This window comes from Salvelinus sp. IW2-2015, linkage group LG33 (assembly GCF_002910315.2).
Source record: "Salvelinus sp. IW2-2015 linkage group LG33, ASM291031v2, whole genome shotgun sequence".
NCBI lineage: Eukaryota > Metazoa > Chordata > Actinopteri > Salmoniformes > Salmonidae > Salvelinus > Salvelinus sp. IW2-2015.
Genome location: NC_036872.1, coordinates 25,448,403 through 25,468,088, shown reverse-complemented (window position 1 = coordinate 25,468,088; position 19,686 = coordinate 25,448,403). Strand labels below are relative to the sequence as shown.

The window sequence follows — 19,686 nt, the reverse complement described above, 5'->3', positions numbered from 1 at the left end:
ATGACAAGTTTTAATAAACTGAGATACATCCCGCTTTAAACGTGGCCAGAAAAAATAACGAAGTATGCTATCATACGTTTTACGAACACCCATATGACCTGCCACATCACCATGTGAAGTTTGCAACACTTTATTTCGCAAAGTAGTAGGTACAACTATTTGAAAGACTGGTTCTCCTAGACCCTGARCATAGTGTGGAACCCATTTCCTGACCAACAGCCCATCAAGAAGAAAATAACACTGAGCACTATTCCTCACCACTGGATCAGGAACAACTTTATCAAACAGATCAGCCAAAGTAGTATCGGCATTTTGCTCAGSCATCAATGAATCTCTAGAACTAGTCAACTGTTCTGTCTGGAGTTTAACTGGCAACTCTAGACTTTCTGGCTTACTCTCAATTTCCTTACGAGAGGCCGCGCGGGTAACCGCACAAGCTGGAAATATCTCAGGAGACACAGTTTTGATCCGTAGATTCCCTTGCAGGGGACACTGAAGGTTGCTTCTACAAGGCTCTGCTAGGTAAAGCACAGCCTTATCTCAGCTCACTGGTCACCATAGCAGCACCCACCCGTAGCACGCGCTCCAGCAGGTATATTTCACTGGTCATCCCCAAAGCAAATTCTTCCTTAGGCCGCCTTTCCTTCCAGTTCTCTGTTGCCAATGACTGGAARGAACTGCAAAAAACACTGAGGCTGGAGACTCATATCTCCCTCACTAGAGCTTTAAGCACCAGCTGTCAGAGCAGCTCACAGATCACTGCACCTATAAATAGCCCACCCAACTACCTCATCCCCATACTGTATTTATTTATTCATCTTGCTCCTTTGCACACCAGTATCTCTACTCACACATTCATCTTCTGCACATCTACCATTCCAGTGTTTAATTGCTATATTGTAATTACTTCGCCACCATGGCCTATTTATTGCCTTGCCTCCCTTATCCTACCTCATTTGCACACACTGTATATAGACTTTTAATACTGTATTATTGACTGCATGTTTGTTTATTCCATGTGTAACTCTGTGTTGTAGTATGCTTTGCTTTATCTTGGCCAGGTCGCAGTTGCAAATGAGAACTTGTTCTCAACTAGCCTACCTGGTTAAATAAAAGGTGAAATAAAAATAATAATAATAAATAAATAAATAAACATTGCAGGAGTGGCTTCGGGACAAGTCTCTGAATGTCCTTGAGTGGCCCAGCCAGAGCCGGGACTTGAACTCAATCAAACATCTCTGGAGAGACCTGAAAATAGCTGTGCAGTGACGCTTCCCATCCAACATGACAGAGCTTGAGGATCTTCAAAGAAGAATGGGAGAAACTCCCCAAATACTGGTGTGCCAAGCTTGTAGCGTCATACCCGAGAAGACTCGAGGCTGTAATCACTGCCAAAGATATTTCAACAATGTACAGAGTAAAGGGTCTGAATGTGATATTTCAGTATTTATTTCTTTATACATTTGCAAAAATTCCTAAAAACCAGTTTTTGCTTTGTCATTATGGGGTATTGTGTGTTGATTGATGAGAAGAAAAAAAATGGAATCCATTTTAGAATAAGGCTGCAACGTAACAAAATGTGGAAAAAATCAATGGGTCTGAATACTTTTCAAATGCACTTTATATGAACGAATTGGTGAGGGCACTGGAACAGTCTGCAGCACCCGGCCTCACCCTACTAGAATCTGAAGTCAAATGTCTCCTGTTTACTGATGATCTGGTGCTTCTGTCTCCAACCAAGGAGGGCTTACAGCAGCACCTAGATATTCTGCACAGATTCTGTTAGACCTGGACCCTGACAGTACATCTCAGTAAAAATAGTGTACCAAAAAAGGTCCAGTTGCCAGGACCACAAATACAAATACCTCTAGACACCGTTGCCCTAGAGCACACAAAAAACTATATGTACCTCAACCTAAACATCAGCACCACAGGTAACTTCCACAAAGGTGTGAACGATCTGAGAGACAAGGCAAAAAGGACCTTCTATGCCATCAAAAGGAACATAAAATTTGACATACCAATTAGGATCTGGCAAAAAATACTTGCCCTTTATGGTTGTGAGGTCTGGGGTCCGCTCACCAACCAAGAATTGACAAAATGGGACAAACACCAAATTGAGACTCTGCATGCAGAATTCTGCAAAAATATAATCTGTGTACAACGTTAAACACGAAATGATGCGTGCAGAGCAGAATTAGGCCGTTACCCGCTAATGATCAAAATCAAGAAAAGAGATGTTAAATTCTACAACCACCTAAAAGGAAGCGATTCCCAATCCTTCCATAACAAAGCCATCGCCTACAGAGAGATGAACCTAGAGAACAGTCTCCTAAGCAAGCTGGTCCTGGGGCTCTGTTCACGAACACAAACAGAGCTCCATGACAGCAACACAATTAGACCCAACCAAATCATGAGGAATCGAAAAGATAGTTACTTGACACATGGAAAGAATTAACACAAAGCTTTGACTATGTACAGACTCAGTGAGCATAGCCTTGCTATTGACATATTTCCCTCAGATTACACAGACCCACAAAGAATTTGAAAAAAAAATCCACTCTTGATAGAGTCCTAAATCATTTGGGTGAAACAACACAAATACTACAGRGTGCCATCACAGCAGCAAGATCACAGCAGCAACCAGTGGAGCACATACACCATTGTAAATACAACCTATATTTATCTGTTTATTTGTTTTTCCTTTCGTATTTCAACTATTGTTACAACACTGTACAACTGTACAACACTGTTACAACACATAGCCAATAATATAACCTTTGAAATGTCTATATTATTATTTCACTTTTGTGAGTGTAATGTTTACTCTTAATTTKTGAATTGAGAAAGAGAGAGAGAGAGAAAGAGAGACATGTTTATTTATTTTCCCTTTTGTACTTTAACTATTTGCACATAATATGACATTTGAAATATCTTTATTATTTTGGAACTTTTGTGAGTGTAATGCTTTCTGTTAATTTTTATTGTTTATTTCACTTTTTATTATTATCTACTTCACTTGCTTTGGCAATGTTTACATATGTTTACCATGCCAATAAAGCCCTTGAATTGAGTTGAGACAGAGAGAGAGAGACAGAGAGACAGAGACAGAGAGCTAGCCAGGACAGCGCTGCATCTTCCATTAACAGCCAGGCTGCAGCTTTCCCTTGCCACAACCCTCACAAGAAAGATATGTGTTCCTATTTCCTCTACTTTGCTTTGTCAGAAAATGGTTTGGGACCGTGTTACACTTTTAGGGGACAACAATATAAAACAACATTCATTCACTGAACATACAGTACATACACAACTCTTCCTACATTTTGCATTTCAACATATTCTGTCTCATACAATTAATGTTTAGAACATCCAAACAAAACTTGGTGTATTCAAATGAAAGAGGGCAGCTCACTTTGACCGTTTCACTCTCCAAATCCTGAATTGTGTTCCATAATTCTAAAACGGTCTGATTTGTTTCATTACAGGTGCAAGCAGTTGACCTACCCAGAGGACCTCCCTCAGATCTCAGTGGTGTTCATCTTTGTGAATGAGGCCTTGTCGGTCATCTTGCGGTCCGTCCACAGCGTGGTCAACCACACCCCTGCACACCTTCTCAAGGAGATCATCCTGGTGGACGACAACAGTGACAGTGGTAAGACTTCTTGTCTAGATGCTTCTTCAGTATAACCATCTAACTGTTCATTCCTTGTGGCTGTACTCAATCAATCAATCAATCAATTGAATTTATAAAGCCCTTTTTACATCAGCATTTGTTACAGTGCTGCTACTGTCTGCCGACCTAGATATTAAAGAGCAAGCAAAACCAGAAGATTCTACTAGATTGTTTCCAATATTTCATTAGAAGAACCACAATCCCTGTGTTACTGCATTTTGTTTTGGCTTATTGCTCTACAAACATTACTTCTCCAATTCATGTTTGTCTCTTTAAAAGTGGAGGGTGGTGTCACAAACAAGAATTGCATCTGTTTGTGTGTGGGAAAAGTGCCAGAGGTGTCAATTCCCCTATAAAACAAACTAGTCAAGTTTCTTAACAATAAATACATGTCCAATTTAAGTGGGATTCTGTCTGTCTGTCTGTCTGTCTGTCTGTCTGTCTGTCTGTCTGTCTGTCTGTCTGTCTGTCTGTCTGTCTGTCTGTCTGTCTGTCTGTCTGTCTGTCTGTCTGTCTGTCTGTCTGTCTGTCTGTCTGTCTGTCTGTCTGTCTGTCTGTCTGTCTGTCTGTCTGTCTGTTCAGAGAAGAGAGGAGAATGAACGAGGGAAAAGTAGAGAGCGGGAGAGAGGGATGATGAACCCTCGGGGGTGTGCTCTTGAACACTGTTAGTGAGTTAAAAAATAACCAGAAAAAAACCTCCACTGTGATTTGGTCTGCGTGAGGTTTTGGTTGCTTCCACACACCTGCACGCCCCATGGCAGCCAGCCCTGCTCAGCCACGACTCCCAGAAGCCTGCCTGTTTCAGTGGACAGGGACAATGAACTAGATTCCAACCGACACTTGGCCCTCCATCACTTGGCATGGAGTTGGGCTTAGTCCCAGCGTCCCCCAGGCTGGCGCAGAGAGGAGGCGCATAAATAACATCTTGAAAGAGGACCAAGTAAGAGTCAACATTGGCACATGCCTACTGTCCCCATAGAGGCAATAGGCAACCATTTAAACCAAACGAGGTAGACACAAATGGCAGCCGCTGCGTCAAAATACCAACCCACTCTGAATACCCCATTGTTTAATGGTTGTGATTGGTGAAGGTTATGTGTGCACATGTAGAAGCTGTTCTCTCCAGTGACATTAGACTATTAACATGCAGGCTTGGCTACTTGAGGCACAGCACAGTGGCATAATGAGTCACACACAGGGAACATGTTTTTCTTGTCTCTCTGACACATATCCTTTAGCTGGGACATTTATTGGTTGCTGAGAGGTTTCTTTTCAGGGTTGCTCCTTAGCCATAGCTGGGCGGGCGGGGGAGCTAAATGCATGTTCTACTTGATCAGGGTTTAGTCTAGCTGTGTATACCATACAGTAACAGTCCCAAACATTCATTCATTGTTCCAGCTCACAAAGTATTAGATGTAAACGGTTTAATGAGCCTGTTGGAATTCAAATCTATAGCAAAGAAAGGGGTATACCTAGTCAGTTGCATAACTGAATGTATTCAACCAAAATGTGTCTTCTGCATTTAACCCAACCCCTCTGAATCAGAGAGGTGCAGGGGGCTGCATTAATCAACATCATTGACACCTGGAGAGCAGTTCATGTTGTGTGTTAACTGCCTTGCTCAAGGYAAGAATGGCAGATTTTTCCACCTTGCCAGCTTGGGGATTCAAACCAGTGACCTTTCGATTACTGATTACTCTTAACCGCTAGGCTACCTGCCTAACGCTAGGCATGTTCTCACTACCTTACCATTACCACCCTGAAATCCCATGGCTACCTGTACGGTGCAATATGTGTGAATTTCATGCTTCAAATGTTTATTTAATTAAATTTTTTATTTAACCTTTATTTAACCAGGTAAGCTAGTTGAGAACTAGTTCTCATTTACAACTGTGACCTGGCTGTCACGCCCTGGCCATAGAGAGGCTTTTATTCTCTATTTTGGTTAGGCCAGGGTGTGACTAGGGTGGGCATTCTAGTTTCTTTATTTCTATGTTTTCTATTTCTTTGTGTTTGGCCGGGTGTGGTTCTCAATCAGAGGCAGCTGTCTATCGTTGTCTCTGAATGAGAACCATACTTAGGTAGCCCTTTTTTCCACCTGTCTTTGTGGGAAGTTGACTTTGTTTAGCACATAGCCTTTGAGCTTCACGGTTTGTTTTTGTAGTGTTTATTGTTTTGTTCGGCGTCATTTTGATTAAATAAAAGAAAATGTAAGCTCACCACGCTTCACCTTGGTCCTCCTCCTTCAACGTCCGTGACACTGGCCAAGATAAAGCAAAGCAGTGCGAGACAAACAACAACACAGAGTTACACATGGAATAAACATGCGTACAGTCAATAACACAATAGAAAAAAAGAAAGTCTATATACAGTGTGTGCAAATGGTGTGAGGAGGTAGGAAATAAATAGTCCATAGTAGCGAAGTAATTACAATTTAGCAGATTAACACTGGAGTGATAAATGAGCAGATGATGATGTACAAGTAGAGGTACTGGTGTGCAAAAGAGCAGAAAAGTAAATAAAAACAATATGGGGATGAGGTAGGTAGATTGGATGGGCTATTTACAGATGGACTATGTACAGATAGCTGATGTTTAAAGTTAGTGAGGGAAATTTAAGTCTCCAGCTTCAGCGATTTTTGCAATTCGTTCCCGTCACTGGCAGCAGAGAACTGGAAGGAAAGGCGGCTTTGGAGATGACCAGTGAGATATACCTGCTGGAGCGCGTGCTACGGGTGGATGTTGTTATCGTGACCAGTGAGCTGAGACAAGGCGGAGCTTTACATAGCATAGACTTATAGATGACCTGGAGCCATGGTGTGTCTGGCGACGAATATGTAGCGAGGGCCAGCCAACGAGAGCATACAGGTCAGTGGTGGGTGGTATAAGGGGCTGCATCCAGTTTGCTGAGTAGAGTGTTGGAAGCTATTTTGTAGATGACATCGCCGAAGTCGAGGATTGGTAGGATTGTCAGTTTTACTAGGGTAAGTTTGGCGGCGTGAGTGAAGGAGGCTTTGTTGCGAAATAGAAAGCCGATTTTGGATTGGAGATGTTTAATATGAGTCTGGAAGGAGAGTTTACAGTCTAGCCAGACACCTAGGTATTTGTAGTTGTCCACATATTCTAGGTCAGAACCGTCCAGGGTAGTGATGCTAGTCGGGCAGGCGGGCGGGTGCGGGCAGCGAACGGTTGAAAAGCATGCATTTGGTTTTACTAGCGTTTAAGAGCAGTTGGAGGCCACGGAAGGAGTGTTGTATGGCATCGAAGCTCATTTGGAGGTTAGTTAACACAGTGTCCAAAGAAGGGCCAGAAGTATACAGAATGGTGTCGTCTGCGTAGAGGTGGATCAGAGAATCACCCGCAGCAAGAGCGACATCATTGATATATACAGAGAAGAGAGTCAGCCTGAGAATTGAACCCTGTGGTACCCCATAGAGACTGCCAGAGGTCCGGACAACAGGCCCTCCGATTTGACATCCTGGACTCTGTCTGCGAAGTAGTTGGTGAACCAGGCAAGGCAGTCATTTGAGAAACCAAGGCTATTGAGTCTACCGATAAGAATACGGTGATTGACAGAGTCGAAAGCCTTGGCCAGGTCGATGAATATGGCTGCACAGTACTGTCTTTTATCGATGGCGGTTATGATATCGTTTAGTACCTTGAGCGTGGCTGAGGTGCACCCGTGACCAGCTCGGAAACCAGATTGCACAGCGGAGAAGGTACGGTGGGATTCGAAATGGTCAGTGATCTGTTTATTAACTTGGCTTTCGAAGACTTTAGAGAGGCAGGGCAGGATATAGGTCGATAACAGTTTGCGTCTAGAGTGTCACCCCCTTTGAAGAGGGGGATGACCGTGGCAGCTTTCCAATCTTTTGGGATCTCGGACGATACGAAAGAGAGGTTGAACAGACTTGTAATAGGGGTTTCAACAATGGAGGCGGATAATTTTAGAAAGAGAGGGTCCAGATTGTCTAGCCCAGCTGATTTGTACAGGTCCAGGTTTTGCAACTCTTTCAGAACATCTGCTATCTGGTTTTGGGTGAAGGAGAAGCTGGGGAGGCTTGGGCAAGTAGCTGCGGGGGGTGCGGAGCTGTTGGTAGGGGTAGCCAGGAGGAAAGCATGGCCAGCCGTAGAGAAATGCTTATTGAAATTTTCGATGATCATGTATTTATCGGTGGTGACCGTGTTACCTAGCCTCAGTGCAGTGGGCAGCTGGGAAGAGGTGCTCTTGTTCTCCATGGACTTTACAGTGTCCCAAAACTTTTTGGAGTTAGAGCTACAGGATGCAAATTTCTGTCTGAAAAAGCTAGCCTTTGCTTTCCTGACTGACTGCATGTATTGGTTCCTGACTTCCCTGAACAGTTGCATGTCGCGGGGGCTATTAAATTAAAACTCATATTTTCTGTTTTGCACTGTCAATCCCTTTAAAACCTATTCCTTGGTCCATAATTTTCCGGTGCTGCCGATGCATTCCAACTTTCTATTTATTTGCTGTGCACCAGAGGGGATCCTTTAACATTTCTCCCTCCCAGCAAAACAGCCATGCAATTATTGCAKTCTGTTGGGTTTCATCATCTTTTAGCTGCATCTGTGTAGCCACAGCTTGCACATAGGTCACAAACCTTTCTAGTAAACAAACATAAATGCGTCTACACACTCACATAAGCCAACAGGCAGGCACAGAGACACAGAGACATGCACCATACTGTCACGGTTAGTAACCTTCACCCCTACCATTAACCGAACAATAACTCTGACCTAACCTTATCCCTATTCTCAACCTTAACCATTTTCAATGTCAACTTCAAATAACATTTTATTTGTCACATACAAATTAGCCCTGGTGTTCTTTCAGTGGTTGATTTATGTGCGGAGCAGGCATCTGCTCCAGGCGTCTGCTCCAGGCATCTGCTCCAGGTGTCTGCCCCATGCATCTGCTCCAGGCGTCTGCCCCAGGCGTCTGCTCCAGGCGTCTGCTCCAGGCGTCTGCTCCATGCGTCTGCTCCAGGCGTCTGCTCCAGGTCCCTGCTCCAGCCGTCTGCTCCGTTATAAAACTGTGCACGCCAATTGCCCTTATTATTCTTTCTCTCCCTCCCATAGAGTTTGAGTACTTAGCAACCTGATGGGAGAACCTCAAACACTTGTCAATCCTCCACAAACATTACATTGGGCTCAGTCAGTCAGTTAGTCTGCCATTTGTGGAATTGCTTGTTTACCTCACAGCCTTTATTTCCAGGGATGACAGTGACACGGAAAGAAAGCTAGGCTCATCCCTTGGAGTAGAGTAAGAGGGAGATAAAGTTTTTACAGTACAGAAAGAATAAGGTAATCTGTGTTGTGCTGGGTCGCTCTAGTTTTACTTACTCTATGMAACTCATGATGCTGAGCTCTGTTGTTCTTGGGGCAATTCATAACCCCATTCTTTTCAGAATAACAAATGTATTGTTGTATACCAGATTCAACACTTTCTGCAAGCTATTAATTTCAAATAAAATGTTAAAATAAAATGTTATTTGTCACATACGCAGAATACAACAGGTGCAMACCTTACCATGAAGTTCTTACTTACAGGCCCATTTGCAGTGAAGTCAATACTTGTCAGTGTTTCTGTTATCCAAAATAACTGATTCTTTTTCTCTTGTTTTTCCAGTGGAGCTGAAGTTCAATCTGGACCAGTATGTGAACAAGCGTTACCCAGGTCTGGTGAAGATCGTCCGCAACAGTAAGAGGGAAGGCCTGATCCGAGCCAGGATACACGGTTGGAATGCTGCAACCGCCCCGGTCGTAGGTTTCTTTGATGCCCATGTAGAGTTCAACACTGCCTGGTAAGAACTGTGCTTCATCTTCATACAGTATCTCCTCATTGTCCTTTTTACTCTTGGGGTTCATGTTAGAGTGCAATGGTTGTAGCCCTACATAATCGTAGATTAAATATGCGGGTCGCCCCTCAAGCATTTTGATTAAGCGTCAGCTAAACTGTGCTTACGCTATGAGGAATTGTTACTGAGGCAGCACATTCAGGGAACATGACCTCCATTTTGAATTAGTTAGAACAGTTAATAAGCTTTTCCTGAGGTTCAAACTCATCACTTCTGAACTGTGACTAATGGCCAATAGAAAAGACACTGTTTGAGTTTCAATTATGTTACCTGTACCGTACTGTAGGGTAAGTCGCTGAAATAAGCCTAAGCCTTGTTTTTACGGTGGTGGGACAATGAAATAAGAGATAACAGATTAAATGTTGTTTTTGCCACATTTTTTCACCCTCCTCCGGCCTTAGGCTTTAGTGTTATAAGCATGATGGAAATTACTTAAGGGGGTCTCAACCCAATGTCTGGCTGGCACCTATGCTTACCACCAAACAAGTCACTCAAGCGCCTTGTAATTGGCACCTAATTTGAGCCTGTCATCCTTTTCAAGACGTAGAGTGTGTGGTGTGTTCCTGGGGAAGCTGGGGGGAAGCTGGGGGAGGGCTGGAACCAAAGGTTTGGGTAATAAGTTGTTTGTCTGCCTCCCTGGCTGTAGCTCGGGCACTTCACCTAACAAGATACCACCGCTGCTTCATAACTGAAACATCAGCCAGAAAGGGAAGAGAAGACAACAAATATTTGCAGAATATATTTACTTATCGCTTCAATAAAATTGTGGTTAAATATCTTGTTCAAGAGTATTGAATTCTATAGTGTTATGAATAAAGCATAGAGTTTGACTGTAACATGAAAATCTAGGGCCTAGATTTACCAAGTCAGGTCACGTGGTCTGACTAGATTTACCAAGTCAGGTCACGTGGTCTGACTAGATTTACCAAGTCAGGTCACGTGGTCAGGAAAAAGTCCTGGTCTCCTCCTCACTACTTATGAATAAACAACTGTGCGATTCCAACACAGATTTGACTATAATAAACAGCATACAACTGAAAAAGACATACACAAATATGAGTACAGATAGTATCATACAAAATCAAACCAAATCACATATTTCCACAGACAGTCCATCTACTGTGATCTGACCCGCTAATCATTCATCACTGTCATCTTTTTGACCTCTGGGCAGAGGAGGATCTCATGTACCTTGATTCTCMCCCAGGAGTACTTTTACTGAGAACTTAATGGACATTCCAAACCCACAGGGTGTCTCTGCCAGTCAGCCAGCTACATCGGGGAGTTGGTTGGTTTCATCAGGAGTTGGAGTGGGTGATGATAATTGATACCCTGGTGGTTCCCTCATCTGTTTCCCCATCTGCTCCTGTTAAAAAATGGATGTGCTTTTCCACCCCCTCACCATCCTTTCACCTCCACGGGTCCACCCTCATTGTTTCTGATGTTCGCTCCCCTGTTTTACATGCAGGGATCTATCAAAATGATCCTTTGAGTTAGCTCACTTGCTGCCTTCATGAKTCACGCCGCACGCACGCATACACTCACACTCTACATTTAAAGCGTGGCTTCTGTTCGATACGGCAGCCGTGCATTTGCTTTGCATGAGTCTATATTTCTGAAAAGTACAGCTGTGCACTTGGATCCCACTGATTCTATCGAAGAAGCTGTGGTATGTTAAAAAACATAGAGATACTGTATATGAGATGAAAAGCATCAGCCACTACATTCTTGTAGGAAACAGGTTTTGTGTTGCATACAGTCCATTTTTCCCCACTTCAACTGTGAGTGTGCTTATACAGTATGTGTGCACAGAGCTGAGTATAATAGATTATATTTCAGTGGGAATAGGGGGGAAAAAACATTACAAATTTGTTGAATGTATGTGGTGTATTGTTCTGCTAGCGCGCAGCCTTAGATGTGTCCATTCATTATAGTCACAAGCCCCTGTATTCATCATCATATGACTATGCAATATGGCACATACTACAGTAATAAGTGAGATGGATTGTTCCCCTGCCTTTTTGTCATGAGACACAGTGAATGACCTTGTAAAAACTACCAGTGCATACCCAGGCATCCAGTTTGCTGATCCAAGTGAACCTGCTGGCATTCTGAAGCCAAGAAGCTGTCTAGTTGATATTGTTTACCCTTTGTATTTTATTTTTTTATTTAACTAGGCAAGTCAGTTAAGAACAAATTCTTATTTACAACGACGGCCTACCAAAAGGGAAAAGGCCTACTGCGGGACGGGGGCCTGGAATAAAAAAAAATATATATATATATATAATATATATATATATATATATATATATATATATATATATATATATATATATATATATATATATATATATATATATATATATATATATATATAGGACAAAACACACATCACGACAAGAGAGACAACACAACACTACAAAAAGAGAGACCTAAGACAACATAGCAAGGCAGCAACACATGACAACAACATGGTATCAACACAACATGGTAGCAGCACAAAACATGGTACAAACATTATTGGGCACAGACAACAGCACAAAGGTAGAGACAACAATACATCACGCAAAGCAGCCACAACTGTCAGTAAGAGTGTCCATGATTGAGTCTAGTATGCAATTGATTATACACATGTTTGGATTTACAGGATAGTTAGATATAATTGCATCATACTTGTTTTATTTAAGTGTGGATAGTTCTCATGTGAATAGTTTTCACAATGGAATGGATGGAACATATTTACATTCAGTTTTACAGGATATCATTGCATTATTTTGTGTCATCTAAATATGTGAACAATCCATTTCCTCCCTCTGAAGCAATTCCAGTACAACTATACATCCAAGGCTGAGAAACAGGGTCATTCATTCCGAGGCGAACATTCTAATCCCACTAAGCTCCATTTTTCTGTTCAGTAAATACAATTAATGTGGTGGAAATACAGCAGGGTTGTAATAAGCATCCACGCCTCTTGAACTCTGAACTCACAGGGAGAGCCTCAGATAAATTGATATTGTTTATTTTTTTATTCTGCACCATTGCAATCTCAGGTTATTAATGAATAGTTCACGCGAGCGCTATGTGTGTATGTGTGCCTGCTGAGTGTGTGGGGGAGATTAGAGGTTGTGGGTGTTGGATGTTGGCTGCATGGCTGTAATGAAATGCACGGCTCACAACTCCACGCTTTGATGYTGCTGTGATGCTGCTACACCTTGTGATCCCACCGTTTCCCAGGATTCAGATTGAGGTCAGGGAATGGAAAATAGGACCAATAAAAGAGAAAAGAGCAATATGACTGTTCCAACCTCTTCCAAGGACCTCTCAACTGGTTTGGATTGTGTGCTTTGCATTCGTTGCATTCGTAGTTCAGAAACGTTTTATATATTTAAACAGAATTCAATTAGGTGCTTATCTTAGACAAATTTGTGAACTTACCACTTGTTTTCCAAACKAAGGAAATGGGATAGATGGCAACACACAGACCTTATCCCATGTAGTTAAATGTGCGAAACAATTAAAAAGTAATCTGACATATTTCTCAAAGCTTGGAAATTAATCACTTTTAAATCAGTGGCATAGGCAGAAATCTGTTAATGGCACAGCCAGCAAAAATGTTTGTGGGACAAAATGTAGGCACTCAAATCATCATTAAATTATCATAAAAGCATTACCTACCCTATACCCTACTGTAATCAATCGCACACAACAAACAATCTAACATGTGATTTTACATTACAGATCAAATAGTCTTGTAGGCCTATGTAAATCCATGACTCACATAGACCTARACATAATAAACTAGAGTCCTATAGCTTAATTAATAGACTATGAGACTAGAATATAATGCCATGATATAACAGTAATAATCCTAATAGGCTTGGCAATCTCTCAGATCACTGTCTCAGAGACCAGGAGATAGTAGGGTAGGCTACCACAAATGTAACCATTTAGTTTTTATTTAACTAGGCAAGTCAGTTAAGAACAAATTCTTATTTACAATAACAGCCTATACTGGCCAAACTCGGACAACGCTGGGCCAATTGTGCGCCGCCCTATGGGACTCCCAATCACGGCCGGTTGTGATACAGACTGGATTCGAACCAGGGTGTCTGTAGTGATGCCTCAAGCACTGAGATGTAGTGCTTTAGAGCGCTGCGCCGCTCAGGAGCAGTCCAATCAAAGTAGAAACTAGAATGCCCACCCTAGTCACACCCTGGCCTAACCAAAATAGAGAATAAAAGCCTCTCTATGGCCAGGGCGTGACAAGTTCATTATATCCATTAAAAGCAGGAGCACCGGAACTGGCAGTGTGAATCCAGGCCCTGTATATTAAACACCATCAAAGGAAAGGTCAATTATAACAGTATTCTAATACACATAATAATATTCCATAACCTATATAGACTAGAACAGTGGTCACCAACATTTTCGTAGTCGAGATCACTTTCTGAGTCACAATGCAATTCTCTGCTGGGTGCAGGAGATCAAGTGCTCCTACAATGTATTGTGTGATATCAATGAAATGATTAATAGTCTATAGGGCCTAACTATAGTGCATGGGTGYAGAAGCACAGAGCTAAATTCTATTTCCAATTAGATTACATTCCTAAAAATTATAGGCTATTGACTGGAAATAGATATTGTTTCATTAATTTGCCTAATTTCATATAAGAGAGGTCTGTTTTTCTCCATGTAGGCCTTCCCCTTAATATAAATAACCCTTATATTTCAAAACTGGAGTGTCAAGCTAGGCTATATGATGACACTGGTAATAGGTCAGTTGTTGTAGCATACATTGAAATGACCTTTATCTCACTGGACTGATGGTCAGTCGGATGGAGGGAGAGAGTGTGATTTCTACAAGTGTTGAATGAGCTCTCTGGGCCCACCGGGTAGGCAGAGGTGGTATCTTCACACTAATAAAATGGTTTAAAATGGGAATGCAGGGCATTCAGGGCAGCTGAATCAAGTGGACCTATTGCATTATTGGCGAATAGGCTACAACGAAAATACACTGCTCAAAAAAATAAAGGGAACACTAAAATAACACATCCTAGATCTGAATGAATGAAATATTCTTATTAAATACTTTTTTCTTTACATAGTTGAATGTGCTGACAACAAAATCACCCAAAAATTATCAATGGAAATCAAATTTATCAACCCATGGAGGTCTGGATTTGGAGTCACACTCAAAATTAAAGTGGAAAACCACACTACAGGCTGATCCAACTTTGATGTATGTCCTTAAAACAGTCAAAATGAGGCTCAGTAGTGTGGTGTGGCCTCCACATGCCTGTATGACCTCCTACAACGCCTGGGCATGCTCCTGATGAGGTGGCGATGGTCTCCTGAGGGATCTCCTCCCAGACTGACTAAAGCATCCTCCAACTCCTGGACAGTCTGTGGGTGCAACGTGGCGTTGGTGGATGGAGATGTCCCAGATGTGCCAATTGGATTCAGGTCTGGGGAACGGGCGGGCCAGTCCATAGCATCAATGCCTTCCTCTTGCAGGAACTGCTGACACACTCCAGCCACATGAGGTCTAGCATTGTCTTGCATTAGGAGGAACCCAGGGCCAACCGCACCAGCAATATGGTCTCACAGGGGGTCTGAGGATCTCAATACGGTACCTAATGGCAGTCAGGCTACCTCTGGCAAGCACATGGAGGGCTGTGCGGCCCCCAAAGAAATGCCACCCCCACCATGACTGACCACGCGCCAAACCGGTCATGCTGGAGGATGTTGCAGGCAGCAGAACGTTCTTCACGGCGTCTCCAGACTCTGTCACGTCTGCCACAATGTGCTCAGTGTGAATCTGTTTCATCTGTGAAGAGCACAGGGCGCCAGTGGTGAATTTGCCAATCTTGGTGTTCTCTGGCAAATAGCCAAACGTCCTGCACGGTGTTGGGCCTGTAAGCACAACCCCACCTGTGGACGTCGGGCCCTCATACCACCTCATGTGAGCTGTTTCTGACCGTTTGAGCAGACACATGACATTTGTGGCCTGATGGAGGTCATTTTGCAGGGCTCTGGCAGTGCTCCTCCTGCTCCTCCTTTCACAAAGGCGGAGGTAGCGGTCCTGCTGCTGGTTGTTGCCCTCCTACGGCCTCCTCCACGTCTCCTGTATATACTGGCCTGTCTCCTGGGTAGCGCCTCCATGCTCTGGACACTACGCTGACGACACAGCAAACCTTCTTGCCACAGCTCGCATTGATGTGCCATCCTGGATGAGCTGCACTACCTGAGCCAGTTGTGTGGGTTGTAGACTCCGTCTCATGCTACCACTAGAGTGAAAGCACCGCCAGCATCAAAAGTGACCAAAACATCAGCCAGGAAGCATAGGAACTTGAGAAGTGGTCTGTGGTCACCACCGGCAGAACCACTCCTTTATTGGGGGTGTCTTGCTAATGCCTCTAATTTCCACCTGTTGTCTATTCCATTTGCACAACAGCATGTGACATTATTGTCAATCAGTGTTGCTTCCTAGTGTACAGTTTGATTTCACAGAAGTGTGATTGACTTGGAGTTACATTGTGTTGTTAAGTGTCCCTTAATTTTTTTGAGCAGTGTATATAAAAACAATAATAGCCACCCTGAATTGGCTGGGCCTGGATTCACACTGCCAGTTCCGGTGCTCCTGCTTTAATGGATATAATGAACTTGTTCTTTTGTGTTTGGCCAGGTGTGATTCTCAATCAGAGGTAGCTGTCCATCGTTGTCTCTGAATTGAGAAACCATACTTAGGGAGCCCTTTTTTCCACCTGTCTTTGTGGGAAGTTGACTTTGTTTTAGGGCACATAGCCTTTGAGCTTCACGGTTTGTTTTTGGTATTGTTTAATGTTTTGTTGTCGACATCAACTATTAAAAGCATGTACGCTCACAACGCTGCACCTTGGTCCAGTTCCTTCAACAGCCGTGACAGAATTCCCACCACCAACAGCGGACAAGCAGCGTGGTAAGGAGGAGCAGCGTGTCCAGGATTCCTGGACTTGGGAGGAGATCCTGGAGTTAAGGGACCCTGGAGGCAGGCTGGGGAGTATCGCCGTCCACGGGAGGAACTAGAGGCAGCAAGAGCAGAGCGGCAGCGTTACGAAGGGACACGGCTAGCAGGAAGCCCGAGAGGCAGCTCCCCAAATTGTTTGGGGGGGGCACACAGGGAGTGTGCTGATCAGGTTGGAGGCCTAGCCAACTCCCGTGCTACCGTGGCGAGCGTCGTACTGGTCCGGCACCGTGTTATGCGGTGGAGCGCACAGTGTTTTCCAGTGCGCGTGCACGGCCCGGTGCGCTACCTCCAGCTCCCCGAATCGGCGGCTAGAGTGGGCATCCAGCCAGGTCGGAGGATGCCGGCTCAGCGCATCTGGCCCGCCAGTACGTCTCTACGGCCCGGGACATCCTGCGCCGGCTCTGCGCACTGTGTCTCCGGTGCGTCTGCACAGCCCCGTGCGTCCTGTGCCTGCGCCCGCATCTGTAGGGCGAAAATAACCATCCAGCCGGGACGGGTTGTGCAGGCTCTATGCTCAAGACCTCCAGTGCGCCTCCACGGCCAGTGTATCCTGTGCCCTGTTCCCAGAAGGACAGGGCCTCCTGTATGTTTCTCCAGCCTGGTGAGCCCTGTGGCAGCTCAACGTACCAGACTGCCCATAACGTCTCCTCCCTCCAGTGATGATCCATGGCACGAAGCCTCCAGTGATGATCCATGGCAGAAGCCTCCAGTGATGATCCATGGCAAGAAAGCCTCCAGTGATGATCCATGGCACGAAGCCTCCAGTGATGATCCATGGCAAGAAGCCGCCAGTGATGATCCATGGCAAGAAGCCTCCAGTGATGATCTATGGCACGAAGCCTCCAGTGATGATCCATGGCACGAAGCCTCCAGTGATGATCCAGTGGCACGAAGTGTCCAGTGAGGATCATGTCACGAAGCCTCCAACGAAGGCCTCCAGTCCGGAGCCTCCAGCGCGTCCTCCAGTCCGGAGCCTCCGCGACGTCCTCCTCTCAGTCCGGAGCCTCCGCAACGGCCTCCAGTCGGAGCCTCAGCGACGGCCTCCATTTCGGAGCCTCCAGCGACGTTCTCCAGTCCGGAATCCCCAGCGAGGGTGCCCAGTCTGGTGCCGCAACGAGGTTTCCAGTCCGGGGCCCGCAGCGAGGTTTCCAGTCCGGGGCCCGCAGCGAGGATTCCCAGTCCGGGCCCCGCAACGAGGGTGCCTAGTCCGTGGCCCGCTACGAGCGTCCCCAGTCCGGGGTCGCGGCGAGGGTCCCGCACCAGAGGCCCACCAAAGTGGGGGGAGCCAGAGGCGGAGAGGGGGTCTACGTCCCGCACCAAGAGCTGCCGCCGTAAAGTAACCCACCCGACCCTCCCGTTAGAGTCAGTTTTGCGGACAGTACTGTCACGCCCTGGCCATAGAGAGTATTTTATTCTCTATTTGGTTAGGCCAGGGTGTGACTAGGGTGGGCATCCTAGTTCTTTATCTCTATGTTTTCTATTTCTTTGTGTTTGGCCGGTGTGTGGTTCTGAGGCAGCTGTCTATCGTTGTCTCTGATTGAGAACCATACTTAGGTAGCCCTTTTTTCCACCTGTTTTGTGGGAAGTTAACTTTGTTTGATGGCACATAGCCTTAAGCTTCACGGTTTGGTTTTGGATATTGTTTATTGTTTTGTTGGTGACATAGACTATTAAAAGCATGTACGCTCACAACGCTGCACCTTGGTCCAGTTCCTTTCAACAGCGCTGACAGAACTCAAGTTGCTGCTCTGTCCAGGTCTATTACTACAAGTATTATTTTGATTCTGAGCTAAAGTGAAACATGCTTTTTCTTCCACCTCGCTCTGACTGACTGGTCTTGGTCAGTGTTTATCCATCTTGACAAGAGAAGGATGGTATAAACGCTTACACAGTGAGTGTTCTTCAGCCACACAACCAGGCAGGCATCCAAAATACAGAATAGACAGAGATTTAATGCTGCTAATGCAAGCGCTATCAAATCAGCCTTAACCCCCAAGACTATACTGTATACCTACCAGGTAAACTGAAAAACGTACAAAGTAATATCAAGAATCTATCAGGATATTGGCAAAATCTATTTCACTGTAACCTTAAATCAGTGTGAATTACTTTCCTACCTTTCATCTGGAGCAGTCATTTTTACAGGATTAGTATATAATATTGATCTTTTTGCTACAGATTCAAGCATTATTTATCCAAAGAAACAACTCTGAAGACTGATAGTTTAAGATCTGTGCACAGTGTACAGTCTTAATGTGCTAGAACAGGGATGGACAACTGGGCCCCGCGGCCCCCTTTTCTAGGCCTGCGGACCAATTTCACCCTACATTTTTTAGGAACTCAGTCGGGATCTCAACTTACTGTTGAGAGTTCGAATAATAGAATACACAAGGTGCAATTTCTAAATTTGATTGTGCATCGGCAGTCACTCAATTAGCACATGTTTAGATTGGTAAATTAGTCTAGTGGCCAGCTATCTAAACTTGCAGTAAGCATGGTCGAATTACTGACCGGGTGGGGGCCATTGATCATCAGATGTAGATACGCAGACCCACGAGCACTGTGGCTCGTCATAATGAGTTCAGCTTTTTTGTGGCCCCATCAAAGTTGCCCATCACTGTGCTAGAACATGACGGAAGCGATGAAGTCTGAGATGCCCGCACACACACTCTCTTTCTCTCTCTCTTTCACACAAACAAACACACACGAAAATGTGAATGCACACACACACAGTGTTAAGTTTCTCGTAAATGGAAGCTACAGTATGTCACAATGAAATTGCCTCTACTTTCTGCACAGGCATTACATGTTCTGTCCTGCATTTGGCCTGCAAACAAATTAAACTGATCTATTTAAGGCACTTGGTGCCTGCAGTTCTGTGGGTGTATGGTTTGTGAATGAAGCTAGATCCCATTATCTGATAAATCCGTGCTTGGAAAACTTTTCAAACAGGAATTCCATTAATCTGGAAAAATGCAGTTGTAATCTCACATGGCCTGCGTTCTGGGCTCTGTACAAGGACAAAGTAGGACAGATAGGGAGAGGAGCCATCCTCAGAAGGTGGCATGTAGACTCAAGTACACACAGATAGAGATTGAGCAGATTTTACCCGCCATATGAACGCTCCAC

The 19,686-nt window shown here is 44.4% G+C and overlaps 1 protein-coding gene across 1 annotated transcript in view; it reads left to right on the top strand.

Moving 5' to 3' along the window:
* Positions 1 to 19,686, top strand: part of galnt9 (polypeptide N-acetylgalactosaminyltransferase 9) — a 145,187-nt gene that overhangs the window by 33,955 nt on the left and 91,546 nt on the right. Inside the window, exons 3-4 of the mRNA XM_023979384.1 lie at positions 3,486 to 3,652; positions 9,323 to 9,497. Coding sequence (XP_023835152.1) covers positions 3,486 to 3,652; positions 9,323 to 9,497 — 342 coding nt within the window. The remainder of the gene's footprint in view (positions 1 to 3,485; positions 3,653 to 9,322; positions 9,498 to 19,686) is intronic.